Source organism: Tenrec ecaudatus, chromosome 16 (assembly GCF_050624435.1).
Source record: "Tenrec ecaudatus isolate mTenEca1 chromosome 16, mTenEca1.hap1, whole genome shotgun sequence".
In the NCBI taxonomy this organism is placed as follows: Eukaryota; Metazoa; Chordata; class Mammalia; order Afrosoricida; family Tenrecidae; genus Tenrec; species Tenrec ecaudatus.
In genome coordinates this window covers 83,052,177-83,077,310 of record NC_134545.1, presented here as the reverse complement: position 1 = coordinate 83,077,310, position 25,134 = coordinate 83,052,177, and the positions used below count along the sequence as shown (strand labels likewise).

Sequence of the window (25,134 nt, the reverse complement as noted above, 5' to 3'; positions counted from 1 at the left end):
TCCACTAACAGCTGCCTCTTCTGACCTTCTGGTCTAGTGGTCCACATGCCGGAGCTTGGTCTCTTCTCGGGTAGGCCAGATGCCAAGCCGAGGGTCATGCAGCTCCTGGAAACAAGATGGGAGCTATTTGAACAGGGGATCCTGGGACTTTGGGTTTGTCTTTTGGTTTTGTTTGTGGGCGAACTCAGATCGTGGTCTGAAAAGTAGGTGCTCTCGGCTCTGAGGTCTCTGGGCCCCGTAGTGAGGACACAGATGGAAGAGGAGCGGACTTTGGTCCCTTAAGGCAAGGGCCTTGTGCTCAGCTTTGGATGAATGGAAATAGTAAACATGAGAACCAATAAGTAATGTAAGTAAGTGCATAAGGCCAATGCATTTGTAGAGCATGGGTTAGTGGCTCAAAGAAGAAAGGCCTGGTGATCTACTCCCGTAAAGATTCACAGACTCTGCGGGGCAGTTCTACTTTGCCCTCTACAGTTGTGATGAGTCGGAACCCACCCCATGGTGGCACCCAGCAGCAACAGTGATGGAGAGAAATGCCAGAGCGCCACCTCGGGAACACAGCGGGGAAGACTCAACCAATGCAAGGCGCTGGCTATCACTGACACTCGGCTTCGTCGTGCTGGTTGTCAGAAACAGTCTCTGCTTATTTTACCCCAGGGAGACCTTCACTCCAAAACCCGCTGCCGTCCAGTCAGCCACTCACAGTGGCCCCTGTAGGTTCCGGAGACTTTAACTGTGTATGGGAGTAGAAAGCCCATTCTTGTTCCCTCGAAGCTGCTGGTGGTTTCGAACTGCCTACCAGGTGGATCACAGCCCAACACTTAACCACTACACCACCAGAGCTAAGGGAGAACTCAGTTTCACTAAACTTTTGTGGGCTGGGGTTAGGCTAGGAAGGGAGGTTGATAAGAGAAGGGAAATGCTGTTGTTTTTGTCTTTTGGGGGTTTTTTGGGTTTGTTTTTTGTTTTTTGCTGCCAGTAGTGATCCCGTCCTCCAAAAGAGTAAATTTGAGCCTCTAAAATGCTCTGTTTCCAGTTTCATGCTCATATATTATAGCCAATCGATGACCCAATCACCGAGTGCTATCAGTTTTATCTCCTGAATTTTGTCTCTCAGACCTTCTTCTCCTAATGTGATTCCACCGCCTTCATCAAAACTGGATTCATCTTCCTCCTCAACTAGCTTTTTAAAGGGTTTTTGCCAACCTATTCTCGGCACAGCTGTGAGAGTCCACTTGCTCAATGCAAATTGAATAATGTCATTTCCTTTCTTAATATTCTGCTGTGGCTTCCCATTTATTTTAAGATGAATTCTCAAATCCTTTGCATGTGGACTGGCTCCAGCCATCCTCATCTTGCCTCACGCTTGCCTTCACTTACTGAGCTCCGGCTGAATTGGTCTCTTTTGATATGTTCACACATGCCACGTGCCTTGCCCATCTCAGAGCCTTTGAACAGGCTCTTCCTCTTTCCCGGAACACTTTCTGTCCCTTCCCTTCCTTTTCCTCAAATCTTAAATATCACTCCAGAGAGACTCTTTCTCTGACCCACCACTTTGAAACTAGGCCCTGTCCTTTATGACTTGGTCTTAAAGCACCCTGCCCTCTTCCTCCATGACCAATAGCACGATTGGCACTAACCAGCCCATTGCCTGACATGTTGCTTAAGATTCCTTTTCTGGTTATAAGCTTCATATACCAAGTTTGTCTTACCACTACATCCCTAATACCTATTCCTAGGTCTTGAGATGAACCAGCATTCTCTAGCATCTTCAGTAGGCTGTGATATGTGCACATATTGAAACATAATTATTTCATGAGATTAAAGAAAACCCTTCGGGAAAAAAGAGAAAAATAAGCAATATTGTTAATGTACTTTCATGCATCAGACACTGTGATAGATGTTCCCATATATGCACATATTCCAGCACTGAGCTGTAGGAAGAAATAAGGCAATATCTTAGGTCTCATGGAACACATGAAGTGCAATATTCACCCAGAAAAATCTGCAGCTCTCTGTTGGTTTCTCTCGTATTCCCTATTTATCTTGGTTCAACATACTCCTTATACTGCCTTGCCTAGCTCTTAGACAGCAATTGACTTTTTGACAAATAACTGAAGAAAAAGAAAAGATTTAAACCCTCTGTCTTTTCAGTGTCATCTGTTATTAGTTCTCCCTCTCCAACTAATAAATGGGCACTATTTGTCTTCAACCTCTTCAAATGTCTGATACATTTAAAGAATGTCTGTCTGTATCTCTCTTTGTCTCTTGAAAATGGCAATGCACGCTTTGGTCTGGACTATTTTGTTGTTGACAGAAAAAAGCCATTCAATTTGCCTTTAGTTTTGATAACTTTTATTCTCTGGCAACTTCTCATCATATTCTTTCTTTCACATAATTTCTATTTTTATGAAATATATATCATATGCATCTTCTTACCTATCCTGGACATAGAGCTATGTTGTCCATTTACATGTCCGTTTGGAAAGAAATCGCCCATTTTAGTTATTCCATTGTTTAGTTTTCCTTATGATTAGTTGGATGGCATCTTTTTTTTGTAAAATGGAAGAAAAGAAAGTAAGGCACACGGGGAGAATGAAGAGAAAGAAAGCATTAGAATTTGATTCTCTGATAGCTGATTTAAATGAAGGAACACAGAGAAAGAAGGAAAATGGGTTTTTAAAAAAGAGTAGGCTAAGTCAGGAACTGATAGAAGAACAGGGATGAGGATGAGTCTGAAAACAGTACATGGAGCGAAGTCACAGGGCAGACACCACAATCACCTTGGGTTGCAGGCCGCCATCCACTGACTTGCACCAGCTGAGATGGCTCCCAGAGATAACCATGAAAACGAAAACCAAACCAACAGAAACCTGCCTCCCCCCCACCCCCCGCCCCCCACCCCCCACCCCCACCCCTCACCCCCCACCCCCCCGGCCAGGAGACCGAGTCAAAGAGATGCCCACTAGGGATGGGTCATGGTGTCAGCTTCATAAAGGAAACTCTGCTAAGCAGATGCATCCACCATTCCCCTTATTTTAATATATTATTTGATGCATGCAAGATATGATCGATGATTACATGTTAATTTGAAAGCAAAATTAAAACAACCAGCACCTGCAAATCTACCACCCAATCCCAACCTAAAACATTATCAATAATTTCCATCAAATTATGTGTTCCCTCACTATTCATTTCCTAACTCCTCTGTCTACCCCAAAGTATCCACTATCAGATTGATAGATAGATACACACACATATATGTATATATACACACATACAAATGTATATACAGGGCCTCTGGTGGCATAATTTTGGGTAGGCATTAGATGGAAAACCTCAAAGTCTGTGGTTCAAGCCCAATAGCCACTCCATGGGAGAATGATAAGGCAATCTGTTCCCATAAAGATGTTCAGCCTAAAGAGTGTGTGTGTGTGTGTGTGTAAAACCTATGAATCCCTATATAGCATTATATCACTATGAGTCCAAATCAACTCAAAAGCAGTGGGGTTTTATTTTATTTCATTTTTGTATATGCATATATATGTAATTTAATGTAAACTATGGGTATTTAAACAATAGTTCTGAACTAACTGTGAAAAGTTATTTTGAAAAGCAAAGAGGCTTTAAAATATATTTTTAATAGCCCTGACTCTCTATTGTGTGTTTTTCTATGATTTTTGGGATATGAAACCCAGGATAGGTGAGTCTACAGAATCAACTATTTGAATAAGGGTTCCTGGGGGGAGGGGGTACAGCTGGAGGGGTGGAGGTGGAAGGGGCAGGTAAGGGAGAACTGATATCAAGGAGTTCAAGAAGGAAGAAAATGTTCTGAAACGGATTTTTTTATAGCAATTATACAGCACTGATTGCTTAACATGATTGAACTACGCAATGGTACGATGCTTGGGTTAGCTTCTAATAAAATGGTTTGGAATATGTATACATTGCCTCCAGTGCAGGAGAAATACAAAAACCACATTCTTTACCTAAACATACTGCCCTTGAACATCAGAAAGAAATGAAGGCTCTTGTCCTGCGACATGCAGTTTGAGAAATGGAAGTGAAGAGACTGATGACAAATGGTGTTCGTAGACGGGCAGAAGGGAAGGCATGTAGAAGCACTTTGAAAGTGTGCCTTCCTAGTCATGAAAGATCACTAAATCTGCCGGCAGAGCAGGTTTGGGACTTAACACTGGATTCCCCTTATTGTCATGCTCACTGCCACATGGCTAAGAGGAACTTAGACATCAGAGGTCCATGGATTTTCTCAACTTTCAGAAAAATGTTCTCATGTTTTCTTCTCTTTAAAAACATTTTTTTCATGACAATAGATCTAGGATGATGTGGTAGTTACATAATCTGTTGTCAATTTGAGACTTACGAGTGAAAGGGTGGAGTTTTGGCTGTCAATCTGGTCACAGCTTGTTGACCTCATTTGGAGGCGCTAAGGAGATAAGTAGCTCACTGGAGGCAGGACAGAGCCTCACTCTGATGAGACATTCCTTCTGACAAGACACATGGAGCTATGCTAGAGCCCTGGGAGCTGGAGGAGCCACGTGGAGACCCCTGCCAGCACTGAGATGCTTCTACCACCACTGGATCCACAAGACTTTCCATCCACTGGCTTGTGAGCTTCCTGCATTCAGCATTATTGCATGTGTTGCGTGAGTCTGAGGAGGAATTTATGGACTAGTATTGGACATGTGGACTAATATTGGACTTACAGACTTGATCTGCACTGGACTGGGATGTTTTCTTAATGTACAATTACTCTTTTATATAAAGGCACACATAAGAGTGCCTATGAGTTTGTTTCTCTAGTCAACCCAGACTAACACAAATGATTTCTAAATAGAGGGTGGAGGGGAATCACATGATTTTGAACTTTTACCTTTGAAGCAAGGAAAAGAGTGACAGAGAGAGGGGGAGAGAGAAAGAGAGATTCTCTCTCAGAGTTTATCAGGGAGGACAGAAAGATACCCTCCCAGGGACGAGTTTGCCTTTTGGGTCCTTTCATATTTGTGGATAAGTAGACTCAATATCATAAAACATAAATCCATCCGCATTTGATCTATAACTTTAACGGAATTTCAAAGTCCCAACAGGTTTTGATAATCTGATTCTAAAATATGTGTGTAGAGGCCCACAAACAAAGCTCTTTCAGAAGAATAAAATAGGAGAATTTTCTCTGCCAGATTTCAAGGCATCTTATAACGGTGATGAAAATAATCGGGTATTGGTGCAGGGACCAAGAGGAGCAGAGCAGAGAGCCCTTCTGGAAGCATGCCTTCATAGAGGGAATTCTGATAATGTGGCCGAGGGCAGTGCCGATCACTAAAGAAGAGAGAGGCTGTTTAGTGGATGACGCTGATACCATTGCATAGCATGTTGGGGAACGGGGCAGAGAATGGAATTTGTTATTGACCTCACATCACACCACACCTCCAGATTAAGTCTAGATAGACTTAAATTTAACCATCAAGTAAAATTAGGATCAGACTTCACCATGACAGGAAATAACTTTAAGTGTTATACAGAAAATATAGAATATCATTATGGCCTAGACATAAGAAAGAACTTCTTAAGCAACAAATGAAAAGAAAACTAGACTTCAGACACTCACTAGATTGACACACAGTCTCCAACTAACAGGGTGTGGATCAAGAGGGAGCAGATACCGGTAGAGGGAGCATCCACAAAAAAGGGGGGGAAAAAACAGATTTCTGGCATCAAGTTAGTTCCAAATCACAGAGAAGTACAAATTAGAATCATTAGAAACATTTGAAAAAGATCTTGGCAGGATCCTATAAATTTGAATATTTGGATACCTCTCAATGACATAAAACTTCTACTGTTAGGTATACATTCTAGACCAGTGCTGCTCAAACGTCATCTCGAGGACCACACCCTGTCTGTGCCCCTGTCCTGTGTATTCTGGTTCTATAGGTCTGGCGTGAAGCCTGTGTGTTTGCATTTTTAAGAAATCCCCAAGTGATACAGCTGCTGGTTAACACTCACAGTGAAAGGAGCCCTCCTGCAGAGGCCTTCCCCTGTGTCTAAGAAACAGGAGCAGGAGTAGTCAAAGGCACTTTGTATACTAATGTCAAATAACAAGAGTGACCACCCAAATGGCCATCAGCAGAAGGCAGCACAAATACATGGTGGCAGGCTCACAGCGTGAAGTGTTAGAGAGCCCGGAAAAATGAATGAACTGGAAGTAGATATAGCAACCTGGAAAATCTTGGAAGCATACTGTTAAGTAAAATAAATAAATAAAATAAGCCACAGAAAATTATACTGAGCATGACAGTACTTTCATAAAGCTAACAGCAAATTAGATGATATATTGCTTAGGAACAAATATATATGGATAAAATTATGAAATATACAGCAAGGAAAAGAAAATCACAAAAGCAGCAGGGAAGACAGAGCTAGATGCAACACACGGGTTTCATGGGAATGTAGTGCTTAGGTGTTTCAGAATTGCCATGTAAGTTACCTATGTTTCCCTGCATGTCAAACATATACACACTCATTAAACCAAACAATAATAAACATAAAATGGAAAAAAATGATAAAAGTGGCAGCCAGACAATATTGTTGTTGTTACCCACTTCCACTGAGTCCATTTAACTCACAGTGAAACTGCCTAGAGTTTCTGAAGGCTATAAATCTTCATGGGAGCAGACAGCCCCATCTTTCTCCTGAACTGCAGCTGGTGGGTTTGAACTACCAATATTGAGATCAGCTACCCAAAGCTTATCCAACAGTGCCACCGGGCTTCCTTGATATTGTTGGTAGGTTCTTTCAAGTCAGTTTTTACTTGTCCAACAGTATAAAATGCTGCTTGGTCATGTGCCTTCCTTACAACTGTTGCTATGTTTAAGTGCATTGTTGCAGCCCCTGTGTCAATCTATCTCATTGAGGGTTGTGTTAGGCAGGGTTCTCTAGAGAAACAAAACCAAGACACTTATGATTATATATATGTGTGTGTGTGTGTGTGTGTGTGTGTGTTTATATAGTGAGAAGGTATAGAGCAGATAATTAGTCCACACAGCAGTTTCAGAGGGCTCAGTTCAACTCACTTTCATGGAACAGTTAATATACTGTAGGTCCTTCAAGTTACTAGGGCTCTGGTCCAAGGTCAAGGAAGCAGACATCACAGTTTGCCCTCAGGCAAGTCAGGCAGTCGGCTTGCAGGCAGCAGAGTGGGGTAGCAACAGTCAGTATCACAGCAGGCCCCAATGGAGTCTCAAACTCTAAGGATGAACCCAAAAATTCATGGGTTGGCTCAGCCCACAGGTAGTGCAGCACATGACTGAGGCAAAGGATTAGCTCAAGCAGCAGCATGCTGGTCTGATCACCAGGGAGAAAGAGAGGTGGGAGGCTGGCCTTGGAAAGCATCTATCTCCATCACCATCCAATCAAACTTAGCCCTGATTAAACATGTTCCTACGGAGGCCCAGCTTGCACAATAAACTTATCACAAGGGTCTTCTTCTCTTTTGGTGACTTCCCCCTCCTTTATTAAGCATTGGGTCCCTTCTGCAGAGACGGATCCCTCATGATAAAATTAGTCAGATGAAGTCTGATTATCCTCCCTTCTAAGGAGCATTCATTTTGACTGCACTTCTTCCAAGACAGAGTTGTTCATTCTTCTAGTGGTCCATGCCTTCAATACTCCTTGCCAACATCGTGATTCAAAGGCACCGTTTCTTCTTTGGCTTTCCTTATTCATGATCTAGTTTTCCCATGCTCACGGGGCGATTTAAAATGCCATGGCTTGGATCAGGAGCACCTTTGTTCTCAAAGTGTTTTCTGTGATTTTTGACAATACATCATTTTGTTTCTTGACTGCTGCTTCCACGGGCATTTCTTGTGGGTGCAAGGAAGAAGAAATCTTTGGCGACTTCACTGTTTCCTCTGTTTACTATGGTGTTGTCTATTGGCCCAGTTGTGAGGGACTGGTCTAATTGGTCCAGTTGTCTATTGATGATTGGTGATTGGTCCACTTGGGAGGGGGTCCAGTTGTTTCCTTTATGTTGTGGTACAATACATATTAAAGACTATAGTTTCTGATCTGTAAGTGCTTCAAGCCAGACAAAAAGGTGAGCTAACTGAGATAGGAAAAGATTGCAAAGAAACAAAATATGTAATAGCAGGCCATTAAAGTGCTCTTTGGATGTAGTAAATAACAGAAATGGACCTAGGAAAAATACATGTAGACTTCAGACACTCCCTTTCAGAAGGAAAGACACAGAGATCATTGAATTGTCAACAATATATTTAAAAAATTGAGTGTCGAGTTCTAACAAATACACTCCTGAAACAGATTAGAGCAAATTAAAAGACATAAGACCCAACGCTGTGCTTAAAGAAAATGCTCACAGGTTAAAGAAAGTTATTTATGGTCAAAACTCCCAAAAAGAAAGAAAGAAATTTACTGCCAATGAGTGAACACTGACTTAGAGCGACTCATAGTAGAGCTTCCCCGGTAGATTCTCAAGACTAAACTCATCATGGAAGAAGAAAGCCCCATCTTTCTTCTCTAGAGTAGCTGGCAGGTTCGAACTGCTGACCTTGTGGTTTGCAGCGCAACACATAAGCACTACCCTATGAGGGCTGTTGGTGAAAAGAAACCCAAAAATGCCTTCAAGTTGATGCAAAAACTCATACTTGATACATTTCTCATAAAAGTTCAATCATCAAAGATAAAGCAAGACTCCTATAAGTATATTAGATTAAAACAAACCTGAAAAGTAAACAACTAGGCTACCCACCTGAAGAACCAAAGGCCCGTTAGCCTCAGACTTCTCGGCAATAGTTAGCTTTGAGCAAATGATTCCAAAATTCTACAGATGGTACCACTGCCCTTAGACTACTTAAAGCAAGTTGAGGTAACTGATGGGTAAGGCTTGGAGCCTACTAGGACTCAGAGTTGACGTGGCAGACCGATTCTGCTGGCAAGGGAAAGCTGAGGCTCTCTGCTGATTGCTGCAGTTTCACCAGAAGCTTTTAAACTGTTGCTGGTGTAGATTATCAAACAGAAAAACCAAGATCATTAGGAGGCTGAAAAGACATAGTTCACGTCTTGAAGACCTGGAATAATATGTCGGGAATAGTAAATCCAGTGGTTTCCAGAAAGGGCATGGAGGGGCAATTTTTTCAGAACATACAAGACAAATTCGGAAGCCCTGTTTTACATGTGAGTAATAAATACTGATGTCTTTACACCATCATAAGGGATAGGAACTTATGTAATCGCAAATATAATACCAAGGGAGGGGCCAGTGGGCAGGTTTGTGTGATTTTAGATGCACATGTGGGTTTCGAGTGAGATCATTGATCTCATGGCCCCGGAGTGGGTCAAAGCTCCACCTTCTTCTTAGCTGAGAATGATTCCTTTTCATTTTAACTTAGAGAAGATGGCCAAGGGTCGGCAGCAGGGTTTGCGAACATTGTGCTCTCTGTGTTTCTGGCCCTGAAATGCAAGACTCTGGGATCCGGCCTGGAGAAGTTTCATTCCTCCTAGTCTCCAGTGACAATATTTGGAAAATGACATTTTGGATGCTTGCATGGGTAACAATCCCAAGGACTGGAAATCCTCCACTCTACAATTAACCAGAAATCGTAAACCCCGTACAGGCAGTAAAGCCGTAGGAAAAGAAAGTTCACGTTTTCAGGCCCAGACCGGTTGTGCCTTCACATGTAAAAAGAGTTTGTTCATTTCTTCTCTTTACCGCTCTGGGTCGGCCCCAGTTTACATTGACACCCCCATTGTCCACATTTTCAACCTACCGTTGGGGGACCCTGCTTGCAGGGTTGGGATCATACTGGTGACTACCCCACTGCTTAGGGTGCAATGTGGTTTCTGACTTGTGTAGATTGAGCTTACTCACACCTCAGGGGGCATGTTCTCCCACTGACTCTCCGTGTGTCTCTGTTCCCCACAGGATTACTGGCTCTCTCTCCTTTACAAGCGCTTGATTGGCCCCAAAGTCTTGGCTGTACACGTGGCTGGGCTCCAGCGGAAACCCCGGCCTGGCCGGGTGATCCGGGACAAGCTAAGGATCTACGCTCACTGCACAAACCACCACAAGTAAGTCTTCACAGGAATGGCACAGGACCACCACTTGGGACGCGGTCTAGACTCTATGCCATTGGCGACCCCATCAAGACTGACCACTCCCAGGCCACTCACCTTCCTTGGTTAATCTAATCACTCCATCATGGGGTCCCTATGCGGGCTATGCAGGATTTCAAGCAATCCCTGACACCCAGCTTTCTCTCCAAACAAAGGCCCCTTCCCATGTTCACAAGATTGATTCATAAAGGGTGTGCCCACTCACTCATCTGACACATTGTTTTAGTTAACCTTTTCTCTTGGCTGCCATTGATGGAATGCCCAGGAGGCTCTGGTGTGTGCCCAAGCCTGAACCAAGGCAAGAACTGGAAAATCTACTCTGAGGCTCCAGCTGTGCACTCTGAGGGAAGCAGTCTGCCTTTCTGAGACAAAGACCCTTCATGACATAGAAATTTTGTCCTCAATCCTTGTGTCTCCAGCAGAACCCAATGAGGGATCAAACATGGTCAGGCCGTCTGTAGAGCCATTTTCTTCCTTTCAAAAATCTTGCCAGCTCTGGGAAGGTTTCCCTTTGTTTGGGGCTGCACTTGCCACTCTGTCCCACAAGATCGCTCTCTTCTCTGCAGTACTGGGTGCCAGGATTCATCTCTTTCAGACACCCAAGAAAATTAATTTCAAGTTTGGCAGACAAAAAATACTTTTTAAAACACAAGACCCTAAGTAAAAATTTTAAACTGGGTCTCAAGCAAAGCCTAGGAGACCAAATAGGGCTCTCTTACACCACGTCCTGTTGAGGGGAGAGAGTAGGCATCTGGTAAAGAGAACTCTTTCTCTTAAAGCAGAGAACACCTCACAGGGAGGAGAGGGTAGCAACAGCCCCCCCAGGCCGGCCTTTGCCCCACCTCTGGCCTGTCAGGGCTTCCCGGGGGTGGGGGATGGGGGTGGGGGGCACAAAGAGGCTGGAGTGGTCAGGTTACAGCCCATGCCCCTTCTCCTTCCTTGATCAGAGAGGAGCCAAGCCAATTCATTTATCATGATAAGATATTTTCAAAGAATCATGCTGAGCAGAGGTGGGGCCAGGGTGAGTTGTCTTGTCTGTAGAGACAAGTGCCTTTTGTGGATGAAGGGTCACTGGTTTGGGCTGAGGCCAAAAGGTTTTCAACATCAGCAGGAAGCGTAGTCCAATACCTGACAGAGAGGGACTTGCTTTGTGGCCTTGGCCTGGAGTTATCTGATCCCCACACAAGGAAACATTGTATTCCTTGTCTCTGCCCAGCCTGGAGGTAACCACCCAAAAAGTGGACCCTAGTCACAAGAGAGAAAAATGACTCTTGGGACATTCTGTCCATGTTGAATGCACATCCGTCTGAGAGCCCACGGGTGCAGGAGGAGTCATTTTGCATGGGTTTGAAGGGACTTAGGGGGCCACCCTGAGATCTCCTTATATAATCTCACTCCAATTCATGCCCACGTGCTCTTCAACACGTTCTTGGAAAGTTGTCACTCATATTCTGAGTTTGTCATGGGCTCAGGATCAGGGACTCCTTTATTTTGGAATTCATCATGTCTAGTATTGCGCCTGGAATGAAGAAGGTCTCTGTGACTGAAAGAGTGAAGGAATGCAGACATAGGACATCAAGATGGCACTGCCCCGTGAGCATTGTTGCACCCTTCGCCTCTGGGTTCGTGGCATCCTCCAGAAGGAGGTGGCCTGGCAAAGCGGTTCTGAGTTCTTTGGCTCACCGGCTTAATATCTCAGAGAAGTTGCTAAGAGGATCTGGATTCAAGAGTCCTCTCCTGAGCTTTCTCTGAGAAGTCATTCCAGAAGCCCAGGGGCAAACAGGGAAACCGTACTTGTTGGAAAGAAAGGAAAGACTTCGTTCCTCTGTGCCACATGTGATCCTGGGTCATTTTGCTTCTGTTCGATCCAAAGAAAGAGTCCATAATGAGCTGACAGGGGTGGTGGGTCTCCCCCGTGGAGCAGGCACCAGGTGCTGCCAGGTCAGAAGACTCTCTCGGTCTCTCTAGGAAGCCAAGTCCTGGCTTTGCCCCCACATCCTCCACAACCATCATAAAGAAACGCTATCGATTCATTTATGTGCGGGCAATGAGGTCTAAGTCATAGGGTTATGCAAAGTGAGCATGATGGCTTCCCACGATTCAATTTTCACTTTTACTGAGAAAAAGTATGTCCTTGGTCAAACCAGGGATTGGGGGAGAAAATATAACCTTACTAGTGCCACAACTCAAAGGAGGCATCTATTCAAGCAACAGCCCCTGCGCAATGTCCCTCCCCATAGGACATACGGAATACTTGCTATTTGGCCATCACTGTGCCAGGTGGCTGCATCTCTGTTATCGAATGGAATCCCCAAAGTTCCATTGTTTGTTCCGTGCGCAAACCCATGCCAGCAGGTGTTGGTCTGCCTACTGTTCAGGTTAGAAAATGAGGAGTTCTCACCCTCGATCTGCTTGTTCAGAAAACAAACAAGGTTTGGCTGGGAAATCATTTTGATCAAACCAGCTTCTAAGATAATAAATCATATAGACTCGAGTATAAGCCGACCCTGCTATCCACTGAGGCACCTAATTTCACCACAAAAACTGCATTTAAAATGTGCTGAAAACCTTGGCTTATTCTCAAGTATATACAGTGTGTTGCTGGGGAGGAGCTGAGACCCTTAGCCAAGTTCAGAACCAATTGGAACATGGTGGATGTTGAAGCAACATTGAGCCTTTTGGGGTTCAATTTCATTTATTGTTGGTAAAATAAGACTTCCTGTTTTTGAGAAGTTTTTTTAAGACTCATTAAAAAAAAGGTTCCTGAGGCTTCTTGGACATCAAATGGCTCTTACAAAACAATATTTTGATGAGTTAAGTGTAAATGAATCAGAAACATGTGGATTAAATTTCCTTTAAAATACACTGGGGCTTTGAAATTAAGGGGGAAACATGTTTGGCAAAACATGGCCTCTTACGGAACCCAAAACCTTTGAGTTGGATTTGCAGATGATGGACCAACCCAGTGTACAAACACATCGACTTTCCCTGGGAATGGCCGTGGACTCCAAGGCATCAGCCTCCCTGGCCCACCCCTGCCCTCCAGCTTCTCCAGAGACATTGCTGGGCCATGTTTTTGATCTGGTACTCAAGATGCCCCTTCCCAAAGGACATGCTCCACTTCTGACACGCAGGGAATTCCAATTGCAGGCTCCCTTCCCGGAGTCTTTTTCTTCTCCTTCGCCATGGCAACACAGAAATGTCAGGCAGGACAGAAAGAGACCAGCAAAGATGAACTCCAGACCCACCCTAGTGAGGAAGGCTCACCCCGAGTGAGACATGGATCGAGATCGCCGTTCTCCTGAAGAATGCATACACTAAAATGCAGACTGACTGGACTTGACAGAAGTACAGCATTTGCCTGCAGGTCAAGCCGTTGTTACTCCAAGTTCTTGGGGAATAAACCCTCCAAGATTCTTTTTCAGCAGGTGGAGAATGGACCTTCTGCAGGAGTCTGGGTTCTCGGCACTGAACTTTCAGTCGGTGCTACATTCCCCCGGCCTCTGCTTCCTGCCCCAGTCCATCAGCCAAGGCAGGGAGGAAGAGGCTTGCATGGGCATGCCATTTCCTACCTACAGACTCTCTGTGAGTTCTCTGAGAGGCTGTGCTCACTGACCTTGGGGCTGGCTCTCAATACTGAGCTGTTTCCCTCTGGGGAACAATTCAATGGGAATCAGACCCTTGCTGAGCAGCTTCAAGAGTGCTTTCCCCCAAGCAATGTTGTGACTTCAGGTCTCCCTTCCACCCACCACTTCCTCATATCCCCACCCTTCGGCTCTGTGGTCTCCCAGGACTCATTCTGCCCTAGGCTTACAGAGAAAAAACTCGTAAATGCAAGCACGTGGCTCTCCCCTCTCCACGGCTGGACCAAGAGTGGCTTGTAGATGGTAGTTAGCAAAAGCGTTTACTGTCACCTGGAAAAAAGGTACCCACTCACGCTTCCTTTTATTTGCATAATAAAGACAGGCTACTTGTCATTAATGAGGTCTTCCTCCATTTTGCCCCAGCTCAGCTCAGCTTCAAGCCCACTGAAGGAGCACAGTGGCCGTGCTTTTTAGTGGGGACTCATGGGGACCCGGGCTACCGCACTGTTCTTCAGAGCTCAGATGACACCCACCTGCGCGCGTGAATTGTCGTTCTGTTCTGGTCTGATTCCTTCCGTTTCTAGAGCTATTCTAGGTGCTGCAAGGGATTGAGGGGCGGGCCTGATGGGGAAGGGTTCAGTAGGAGGGTCGGTTCATCATCTTTGAGCCCATCAATGCGGACATCCAAAAAAGTCTCCAACACAATACTGTACCCTCTGGCAGAGGCCATCAAGATCAGCTGACCCACGGTCATCCGGATATCCTGTAGGAGTTCTTCTCGTTGCTATTTAGGACATGTGGTTCTAAATCCAATTGATCTACCAAATAACCCAAGAATATATTTTAAAATACAGATTTCCAGGCAGCATCCTACTGAAATCCTCAGAAAGGACTCTTGGAAATTATATCCATACATTGTCTTAAACCCCAAGTTATCGCATGGACCTGCCCTGTGCACTCTACTCTTCATTAGCACCTTTACAAGCAGGGGCGAGTGACCCCGAGGTGGAGGTGGAAAGGTGGTGGTGTTTCTGCTAAGGACTGATGTTTCCCTCTGGGCGAAGTTGCCTTAGATTTTCTCTGAACTCCTCCTTTGAAGGCGAAGTCAGGACATTTTTTCTGTTTCCTCTCATTAACCCATCCAGATGGGGCCCTAAGGGACCCCTTGGAAACAAAGTCTTTTTCCCCCGGGAGAAAGAAGGAAATCATTATAGTTTTGTTGATACATGCGGAAAGGCTCTTGCATGTAGGCATGTATCGTTCTCCCAGGCTTCTGGACCTCCTGCATTGGTGTAAAGGATTCCAACACGGTGAATAGTTTCAGAATCTGAGGGTGAGTTGAAATCTCAAAAGCAGAAATCAGAAAGAAGTACGATAAATGAAGCTACATTTAAAACCCCCCAAAAAGTGCAGCTTTTCCACACTGAGATACAATGCCGACAAATGGAAACGGTCCAAGAAAACCAGGAGAGACGGTACCTGGAGACGGGACTGCTGTGGCTGTGAGTGGGCAATGGGCAGGAGCAGGCAGTTCATGACAGTAGACTCAACAAGGGTAGATAAGTGGAGAAAATGCAGACCCCAGTATGAATTTAATGAGACAGAGGATAGGATACAGCACCCAAGTGTCAATAGCTAGCATTGTTCTGGGTATGAGGGGATGGGCGCTCTTGTCCCTAACTCATGGGGCAAGTGAGTACACGCTTTCTGGAGAACAAGTCTTACTTCATCAAGACGTCTGCAACAGGGTGAGTGAGGTTATGCTAACAGGGGACCCCCCCCAGTCTTCAGACCTTTCAATAAGAAAATAAATGTGCCCCCTTTTCACTCCTGTACCTTTGAACCATTTCATTCCAGGACCCAGATCTATCGTACTGCCCCTATCCACAACATTGCCTGTCTTTTGTCAGAAGGCAAAAAGATACCGTATATACTCGTGGATAAGCTGAGTTTTTCTAGCACATTTTTTAATGCCGTTTTGTGGTAAAATTAGGTGCCTTGGCTGATATTCAGGCAGGCTTCTACTTGAGTACATATGGTATATCAAAACAAGAGTTGATTCTTAAACATTGTTCTTAGGGGGTCTCACAGATCATGCACACTGCATGACCAAAGCTCAGTGTGAGATTACTTTTGAGTTCAACAGAGAAACAATATCAAATCTTGACACAGGGATGGATACCATCCGTGGACACCATTGAAAATGAACCAGGAAAGTTGGTTGAGGGCTTATATAAATCGACATTCCCTTTGACCTAATGATTTTGACCTGCAGGACTTTATTGACTAGAAATAATCATGATATGCAGGTGTTGTGGACAAGGAAGCCATGCACCACATACTCTGCAATGGCCAAGCATTGGAAAACAGACGTCTCAAAGCTTGGAGATTCATTAAAGAAATTAAGTTACATTTTTATGACTGAAGAACATAGCATTCTTCTAGAAGCAGAAGAATCTCTAATAACATGGGAACATGTTGAAGATGTTCATTAAGTGAAAAAAGCTGTGTGAACAGTGTTTTTCTAATTATGTAAAAAATGAGTAATATACATGTATGTGTCAAAGTCCCCCATAAATATCTGTTGAATTCATAAATTAAAAAATGTTTACCAAAATGTTGTTAGTATCTAATTGTCAAGTTACCAGAATTACGGGAAACTTTTCATTTCTTCTTTTTGTCTATGTTTTCCCTCCCCCACCCCAATCCACCGGATCAGCATGTTAGTTTTGTTTTCTAAAATCACTGCAATAAATTTAAATAAAAGCCAAGAGTGTGGTGGGAAGTGGTCCCTTCTTTGCAAGAAACCAGAAGAACCAAACCTTCCTGTCTCTGAAGGTCCACGGTGGCCAGCAAACATCCAGTAAATGCCCTTTCTGGGGTGTTCCTGTTTCGTGCATCCAGTCTGTAAATTATGTAAGAGCACCTAACTGACCGCTTTGTTTCCCTCTTGTCGCTTTCTCTCTCTGGATATTTCAGCCACAATTATGTCCGTGGATCCATTACACTTTTTATCATCAATCTACACCGATCAAGAAAGAAAATCAAACTGGCCGGGACACTCAGGGACAAGCTGGTGCACCAGTATCTGCTGCAGCCCTATGGACAGGAGGGCCTGAAGTCCAAGTAAGTGCCGCCGCTGAAATAGCTTCAGGAGCAAGAGCACTGGGGGCTCAGGGGCAGGGAGATAGAGTCACCCCTCTGCAGAAGACACCAAGGTTACCACGACTCAGGAACTCGGTGAGCCAGAGTCGGACAAACAATGGCCTGGCATCAGTGAAGTGCTCATCCACACCCTTTTGGGACCTTGGTCAAATCCCTCCCTGTCTCTAGGACTTAGATTCCTTAACTGATGGACAACAGGGACACTCTTAGTATTTGGGCAAAGATAGCTCCTCCCTAGGCAAAACTATCTGGCACGTTTCGAGCTAGTTAACATCCTTGGCTCCCTACTACTGAATGCCGATAGTGGCCCCTAGTCATTGTGACAACCAGAAATGTTCCTAGTTGAGAGCCTTCCAAAGCTAACATTCTGTACCGTTCTGGAGCCCTATCTGCTCTCTAATGTCTGCTCCCTTGTATCCATCTAGGATCTGCCACCTTATATCCATCTAATGTCTGCTCCCTTGTATCCATCTAGTGTCTGCTCCCTTGTATCCATCTAGGATCTGCTACCTTGTATCCATCTAGGATCTGCTACCTTGTATCCATCTAGTGTCTGCTACCTTGTATCCATCTAGTGTCTGCTACCTTGTATCCATCTAGGGTCTGCTACCTTGTATCCATCTAGTGAGCCTTAAAAGAAGAACCACCGCTAAAGATCAACAGTTCAGGGATCCAGAGTCAATTCTGTCTCGCAGCTCATTTTCCTGGTCAGATGTTAAAAGAGAAGTGATATTCTGAGGGCTCTGTAGACCCTTCAAATCCTCGAATGTGAGACACTCCCTACATCCTTCGGTCCGTATTAGACTATTAACAGCACCAATCCCTACCCACAGAAAGCAGCTCCAGGCCATGGTGAGACAGGCCTGGTCACGGGCATGGCCACCCCAGCTCTCCAACCCCGGCCTCCCAGGAAGGGTATGGGATGCTATACAGACTGGGGGCGTTCCCATCCCATTTTTAATGTTTACCAAGTCTAACAAAGCTGTAAACTTGGAGCAGGTGGCTCGCACTCCCACAGCTGCCCACAAATATTTGGGTTATAATTGCTCACTGTCTCACTGCAACCTTGGTGGCTCGCATTTGGCTCCCAACTGCATGTGCAATGGGAACAAAACTCAATCTGGGAAGTCGCTTACTGAGTCTCTTTAGCCCACTCTAGGTCTGTCTTTTCAGTTTGGGTTCACATTCTGGCTCATTTTCCTGGCTGGATGTGCACTGCTTCCAGTTTTCTTTCTTCCCAAGTTTACCCCTCACTTGCCAGTTCCCAGTGGTCTGATCAGTGTATGGAATTCCTCATCCTCATCCTCAGCGGGAGACCTGGTTCTGGTCCCAGCCTCCTAGCTAATTGTGTGGACTGGGCAAATCCTTAATCTGGCTGGGCCTCAGTTTCTTCACTGGTAGGTGTCAAGGATGGGTGAAGTCCATGCCAGGTCTAAAATTTTTCATTCCCAGTTAAGTTTTCCGAGGCCCATGAGGGAGCCCCATAATCCTGCTCCTGCTGCTGGGCAGCACTAATTGGCAGTCATTTGGGGGCACAGGGCAGACTCCTCCACAGAGGTTGGCATCATGAGTGTTCCCTGGCACAGAAGAACCACCTGGCCTGCCAGTGGCATGACAGATGACCCCACCCAAGGTTTTACTCAAACATTTCCCAGCGTCTGTCCCACTCTGCCGCTTGCTAGCTGTGTGCACTTAAATAAGTCATCTATTTCTTTTTTGCTTTCAAACCAGTTTGTTAGGACCTAATCCAGACATCATACCACTTCTAAGAGCCTCTGTGCCCTCATCTGTAAAACTTCTCATTTAGAGAGGCATGAATAGCATCCACATGGGTTAATACGCTCTAAAGCTCAGCAGCTACAACCAGGGAATCAAGAGCACGAGCAATGGTGAGGACCGCACAGGACTGGGCAGGGTTTCCTTCTGTTGGGCAGAAGGTCCCTCTGGGTCAGAACAGACTCCCTGGTACCCCAGCCCACAAACTGTAGTTCCCTGACCTGCCAACTGGGGTCATTGTAAGAATCAAATTGGGACAGATGGGTGAAAGAATCTACAAATGTAAATTTCACGCACGCATTCATACCTAATTATACAGACAGATCCAGGCATATGATGGTCCATGTGTCATTCCACAGAGCGTTTCAGACCGGAAGTCCGTAGAACTGAATTCCAGCCTAGAGCTGCCGCCAAGTCACGGTGTGCCTCTCAGCTCTTCACTTGCCTCCTGGAGTCTCCTCTCCTGTCAACTAGCCTTAATCTAGTTCTCTCGTTCTAGGCGGTAATGACTCTTTGCCTAGGTCAGGTGGTTTCACCTCTGTCAAGTGCATGCTCAGGGCAGTGTGCGGCGCTCCTAAGTAAAAGGCAAAGCCCTCCATGGTTGTGCGACGGAGTCTCGCAGGAAGGGGGTGGTGGTTGGGTGCAGCAGACTGTGCAAACAAACAAGCAAACAAAAAGAAGAAAGGAAATGCGAGGAAGTGATTTCAGCCTTTAGTGTCACTTTCCCTCTTTCACAAGCCTCTGGGGCCACGCTCTGTGTTCTGTGTCTGCTAATTCCTTGCGGCAGCCTTAGGCCCTATGAGCTCAAAAGACAGATGGAAAACTCTGGAAGCCAGGGGAACCGATAATTATTCCTGTCTGGAGGAACCAGGAAAGAGCTTGTAGAGCAAGATGGTTCCTCATCCAGCTACCAGCTAGACATTCTGGTCCAGACTCTCAGGAGCGGAGAGATGCTGACAAACTGATGTGATTGGTTGAGAACATAGGGAAAGCCTCATTCTCTTAGATTTGCCAGCAGAGCTGGAAAAAATTTACATCTCAGAAAGGGCATCTCCACGCCTCCAGAGGTATGGTGTGAACTTTGAGCTCAAGTATGTAAGGTTCATACAGGATCCAGGTTCACCATGCAAGGTTTCTATTTCCCATGTTAGTGAGTGGTCTGATCGGAAGACCTACTTACTACTCGTCTCAACTGCTGACATCAGAGATGGTTCCTGGAACCAGACGAAGCATGGGTACCCTTGTGCCTTAAAGGACAGTAAGTGACAAGCTCTTCGCAGACTGCACGGGGCTCGTGGAAAAGGCGTTGGGAGTCTGGAGTGCATATTAGCTAAGAAGTGGCTATAGGACATGAAAAAACAATTGAGGAAGCTTCCTGGCTTTCTTCCAATATGCAAAGGCCTGCTGGGTAAAAGGAAACAGATTTGGCCTCTGAAAATTCCAAACTGACAGGAGCCCAGGAAGTAGACTTGAAAATAGTGAGCGTTCACCTTAAAGCGAGCTCATTTCCCAAAGGCTGCCTGCTCGGGCCAGGAGCAAGACAAGCTTTCTCTGAAGGCGGCCTGTAAATCAGAGGCCAAGTGGCCCTCTCAGAGGTGCTGTGCGAGTCTGACTCAGTGGGAAGTTGAAGTCAAAGCTCCCCATTTCCCATCAAAGTCTAAAATCCTATTATTCTATGACACTTTCTCCCATCTCCCTTTTCTCTCTGGAAGGTTTTGGTCTCTGTGGTCATCAGGAAACGAGGTTTGCAAGCCACAAAAAGGCTATCCAGGAGGCCATGCTAGTAGGAGAGAGAGTAACACCTGGCGAGGTTTTTTTAACTTGCATTCCCTGAACATCCCGAGTCATCAGTCCCACTTCTGTCCTGTTTCCTGTTTCCTTCTCTTTGTGGGAGGCTGATGGCCCCATTCAAGTCCAAGACAATAGTTCCAACTATGGAGAAGAACACCTTTGGGGCAGCTTCACCGGCTCCAAAAGAGAAAATCTGCCCAATGCCTCGTGTGATTGCAAATCAATTAACACGATCCTCCAGAAGGACAAGCCTCCTGGAGACATAAATGTCTCCAAGATCTGTCAACAAACATAGAAGCAACATGAAGGGGGGGGGGATGGCAAGCAAGTCAACTGACATCACAAAGCAAGAAGACTCACTTTTTCAGGGAAAAGTCAAACCAAGAATAGGTGCTTGCTCGAATCCCAGTGTTTTTCACTGTGTGTCTGGTTCAAGTTCATCTGAAGGGGAAAGAATCCAAAACTTAGAAAAGAAGGAAGCATGTCTCATCACACTGGCTGTTCTCTTCTGACTTGCCGGCCTGTGGGAATCAGCCGGTGCTAGGAATCCTGAGGTTGAATGCCATGGCCAGGTGATCTGATTCATTCTCTTGCCCTCAGACAGGCCACCTGGACACAGGGATGCTGTGCATTTAGAGACCTCTGGGGAAGGAGTGGCCACAATTTCCATCCTGTCTAAACAATTGTATAAGAACATTGAGACACTCTCCTCCCGACTAAGACTATACATAAACCATTGGGTGGCCATTGCCCCTTCCAACCTTCTGAATTGTTTTATGAAACAAGTAGAGCAAGTGCTAGTGTGCCTCCCTCCCATGTTAAAATAAAGACACTGTCTTGGAGTATTAACAAACTTATTCAAAACTCACACAACTTATGTAAGAGCTAGGACGTGCCTATGTTCTGTTTGCCCGTCTCTGAATCTAGTGAACTTTCTTCAACACGATGCTGCCCCAACTGTCTATTATTATAGAATTATAATTACACATCGACAGGCATGCAGGATGGATAATTAGATGATCATCTGTGTTCCCTTCGTCGTAGCGGTTTATAGAAGGAGCTCATTTGAAGAGCACTGGGTGGCCCAGCATGTTTTCTTTTCAGGTGAACTCATCCTCGGCCCATTAACTTTTCTTCCAAATCCTACTGACAGCCGCTTCTTAAAAGTTCTTCTCTGAGTGACTTTGAAGACCCTCTCTCTCAACCACATAATTTAGTAAAAGCTGATTTATTTTCAGAAAATGTAAGAATAACCTTCTTTTATGCTCTTCTCCAATGGGGGTTATTAAATACTGGGGACAACTGTAAATTGGTTTCATCTTAAATCTGGAAACTGGAGTTCAATATATTATATCGTAACACCAGGGAAAAAGTTACAACCAGCTCCCCTATACCTAGTGGTGACTCCCAATAAGGGTAGGTCTCTGAGGTGTGTGTTCCTGGCAGAGGACATTCCCCAAGGACACTGGCAAACACAGTTCTTCATCCATTCAACAACTTTCCTGGATGCCTGACTTTGTGGCACACATACCTTATTCCTCTTCAGCAAATGGACTTGGCCGTGGCAATTCATCTGGCTAACATTTTCAGTGATTTGTGATCCCCTAACTGCAAGAACTAGGGAATTCTATAATAGACCAATTATGAAGTAGACAAAAATGTCGGGCTCTAAAATCCCCCGTGACGTCTCCAGATCTGAGCTTCCCTTCATCTTTAGTTCCCGGTGCCAAGCTATGTCATCATCTGGCCTCAAGAACGATTGAATAAGGGCGGCTGGAGGTGGGCTTAGAGCTTCGGAGAGCCCTGACCTCCCCAAACTCACTTCTAGCATTAGAAACAGCCCATGGGTAGTGCCATCTGAGGGGCAGAACACGGTGTCATGAGCGTGCTCATGTCACATCTGCGTGAGCCTCTCCTTCAGCTCTCATGGCGTCGGCTGAAAGAATCACAAGGCTCCTGTCCACCATGTTGCCTATTTTGTAAAGAAATGAGTACCCTTTTCCCATATCCTGCTCATTTTTTCCATCTCTCTGGAATCTAACGTTTGCTTTGATTTCAGCCTCATTAAAGTCTCTCTCAAAGAAAGCACTGGCATCTCACTGCATGCCTTTAGAGAGGTGTCACTTGATGTTAGCCAAACAGCATGATTCTGAAAAGACTCGAGCAACTCCCAGGTGCTAAGATTTTATAAAATATCTTCATGTCCCTCTGCCCAGATGGCATTATGATCCTCCGTCCCTAGATTCGGAGTTTGATGGGTCTACGAAGGCCTGAGGCCGCCTGACCCACCACAACCTCCCACTGGTGCTACATGGAAGCGCCACATTCCGTTCCACACAAGGGCAGAGCTTGTAAAAGGAGCATTGGGAAAAGCCTCAACCTTAAGACTCCTGTCCCAAGGCTTCTCACATGGTCTCCCTTGAACACATGTTCAACTCACAAGTTCAAACATAAAATCGGAATGCCTGGTCTCTTTTTTGAAGTTGTAAATGCCTTCATGTACATCAGTTCTTGTTTTCCAATGGTTTTCTTTTTTCGTATTAGGGTACTTAGGTTGGGGTGGCGGTGGCTGTACGTGTTACATTCCAGAATGCGGACTTCGTATTCCATAATCTCAACTATTAATCAAGCCCACCATCAGTTGATCCCTCTCTCCTCATTCACTGATTCCCCTTCTCCCTCCTGTGGATCGCCGTTGTCAACACCCAACAATAGTGTGGGCCATTGCTTTTTCCTGCCTCCGTTTTCTCCTCCCTTTGACAAACTCCAAAGTCTGTTGAAAGTTTTGTGCCACACACACCCCCCCCCCCACTTATACAGAGGTCTCGTATAGCATTTGGTGATTGGCTAATTTCACTCAACATAAGGTTCTCCAGATCTGTCGACGCCATCAGGTGCTTCGTGCTGTTGCCATTAATTGTAGCGATCCATAGTATCCCACTGTGGGATGGACCAATGTGTCTTTATACATTCTTCTGCGGATGGACATTGAGGGGGCTCCCACCTTTTGGCTACTATGATAGTGCTGCAGTGAACATGGGTGCTCATATGTCTGTTTGTGTTATGACTCTCACTGGTTTAGGATGTATACCCAGCAATTGTTGTAAGGAATTTCTATCCCAAGTTATTTGAGGGAATGCCACCTTGCTTTCCACAGTGGTCCCCATCAGCAGTGTGCTCGTCTGAGGGCTGCAGTCTCTCCGCGGGCTCTCCAGCATTTATTAGACATGATCTCTCGGAGAAGGAGGCATTATTCTGCTTATCGTAATAGACCGAAGCTGCGCTGAGTGTTCATGCTCTACACTGGTGATATTAGTTGGTGCTTCGATAGTGTTTTGTTTTCCTTTGTTTAACTCTGCTCAACCAACTCTCTTCCCTACAGGTTTATACTCCTTGGAGTTATTTAGAATTGATTTCTTCTTATAATAAACCTCTCCACTGTAGTTGTTAAAGATGACTTTAAAGAGAGATAAATTCGAACTGTCCTGACAAGTCACCAATCTTCCTCTACAGTGTCCCTGACTGAAAACTTTTCGACTTAGGTCTGATGGGATTGCTCCTCTCCCATCTGGGCAACTCTGAATGTTCTGAAGACTCTAAGAGCCTCCCAATCTAAGGCCCAAGATGGTGTCCTCGCCATTCCTACTTTTGCTTTAGAAAATATTAGCAGAATAAATGTATACCTTCATCTTCATAATAACATTTTCCTATCTCCCTTCAGAGGTCTAGTCTTTAAACTAAATATACTCAACTCCTTCACCCAGTCCACAAACAATTAGACCAATCTTCAGATGATTCATCAAGTTGATCGCACTGGAATACATTGAGTTATAGGACTTCATCTCTTCGAATTATTTGTTCCACATTCTTCCTGCAGACAAACATAGTCCAAAAGGTCTGAGAAGAAGCAGGGAATGTGAACCTTGCACTATTACAATGAAATCACCAACATAGAAAATAATATTTTTAAATTTTAGAACCTCATAATGAAAAATAGTATTTTTATTTTAGCTTATATCTTGGATTCTTAGTGAGGTTGGAACGGTTTCTTAGCACTCATAGTTTATGTATTTTCTGTCCTTTGCTCATTTTCCTGTTGAGATGTTAGTGTGCTCCCATAATGCTTTATGCACTTTCTCTACTTTCAGGAGAGGTTCCCTTTGCCATCAAAATACCATATACTTTCAAAATATTTTCTCTGGCACTTTGTTTGCTATTTTTCCAAGGCTTTCATTTGCAGGGTCTGATCTTGACATATAGAAGTGTTTACTTTTTATATACTTGTATCTATTCAGCTTTTATGATTTCTTCCATTCCACTTGTATATGTATATATAAATACACACATTATATGCATCTGTACATATTTATATATGGGTGGATAGACATTCCTGATGATCAATGGGCTTCCTGGCTTTCTTCTCATTTCTTTTTTGTTTCATTTTTATAATATTTTTTCCTCCCTGTTGCATGTGTTCTCCTTTATAATGAGAGCTAAGGAGCTTTGCCTTTTGTGGTAGGGAAGTCGCCGAGAGCTCGTAAGGAAACCGTTCAGCACGCTCCGAGCTTCAAGTGCTGCCGGCTTTGACGCGTTAGGAAAGGAATGGGATCTTTTCTCTTTTTTTCCTTCTAAAAACAAGACTTGGTATGAAGTCCTTTACACCTGAAGTAAA

The 25,134-nt window shown here is 44.8% G+C and overlaps 1 protein-coding gene across 1 annotated transcript in view; it reads left to right on the top strand.

The window, feature by feature from the left end:
- The window catches only part of HPSE2 (heparanase 2 (inactive)), a 687,528-nt gene that overhangs the window by 642,090 nt on the left and 20,304 nt on the right, over positions 1 to 25,134 (top strand). Inside the window, exons 10-11 of the mRNA XM_075533453.1 lie at positions 9,956 to 10,101; positions 16,710 to 16,856. Coding sequence (XP_075389568.1) covers positions 9,956 to 10,101; positions 16,710 to 16,856 — 293 coding nt within the window. The remainder of the gene's footprint in view (positions 1 to 9,955; positions 10,102 to 16,709; positions 16,857 to 25,134) is intronic.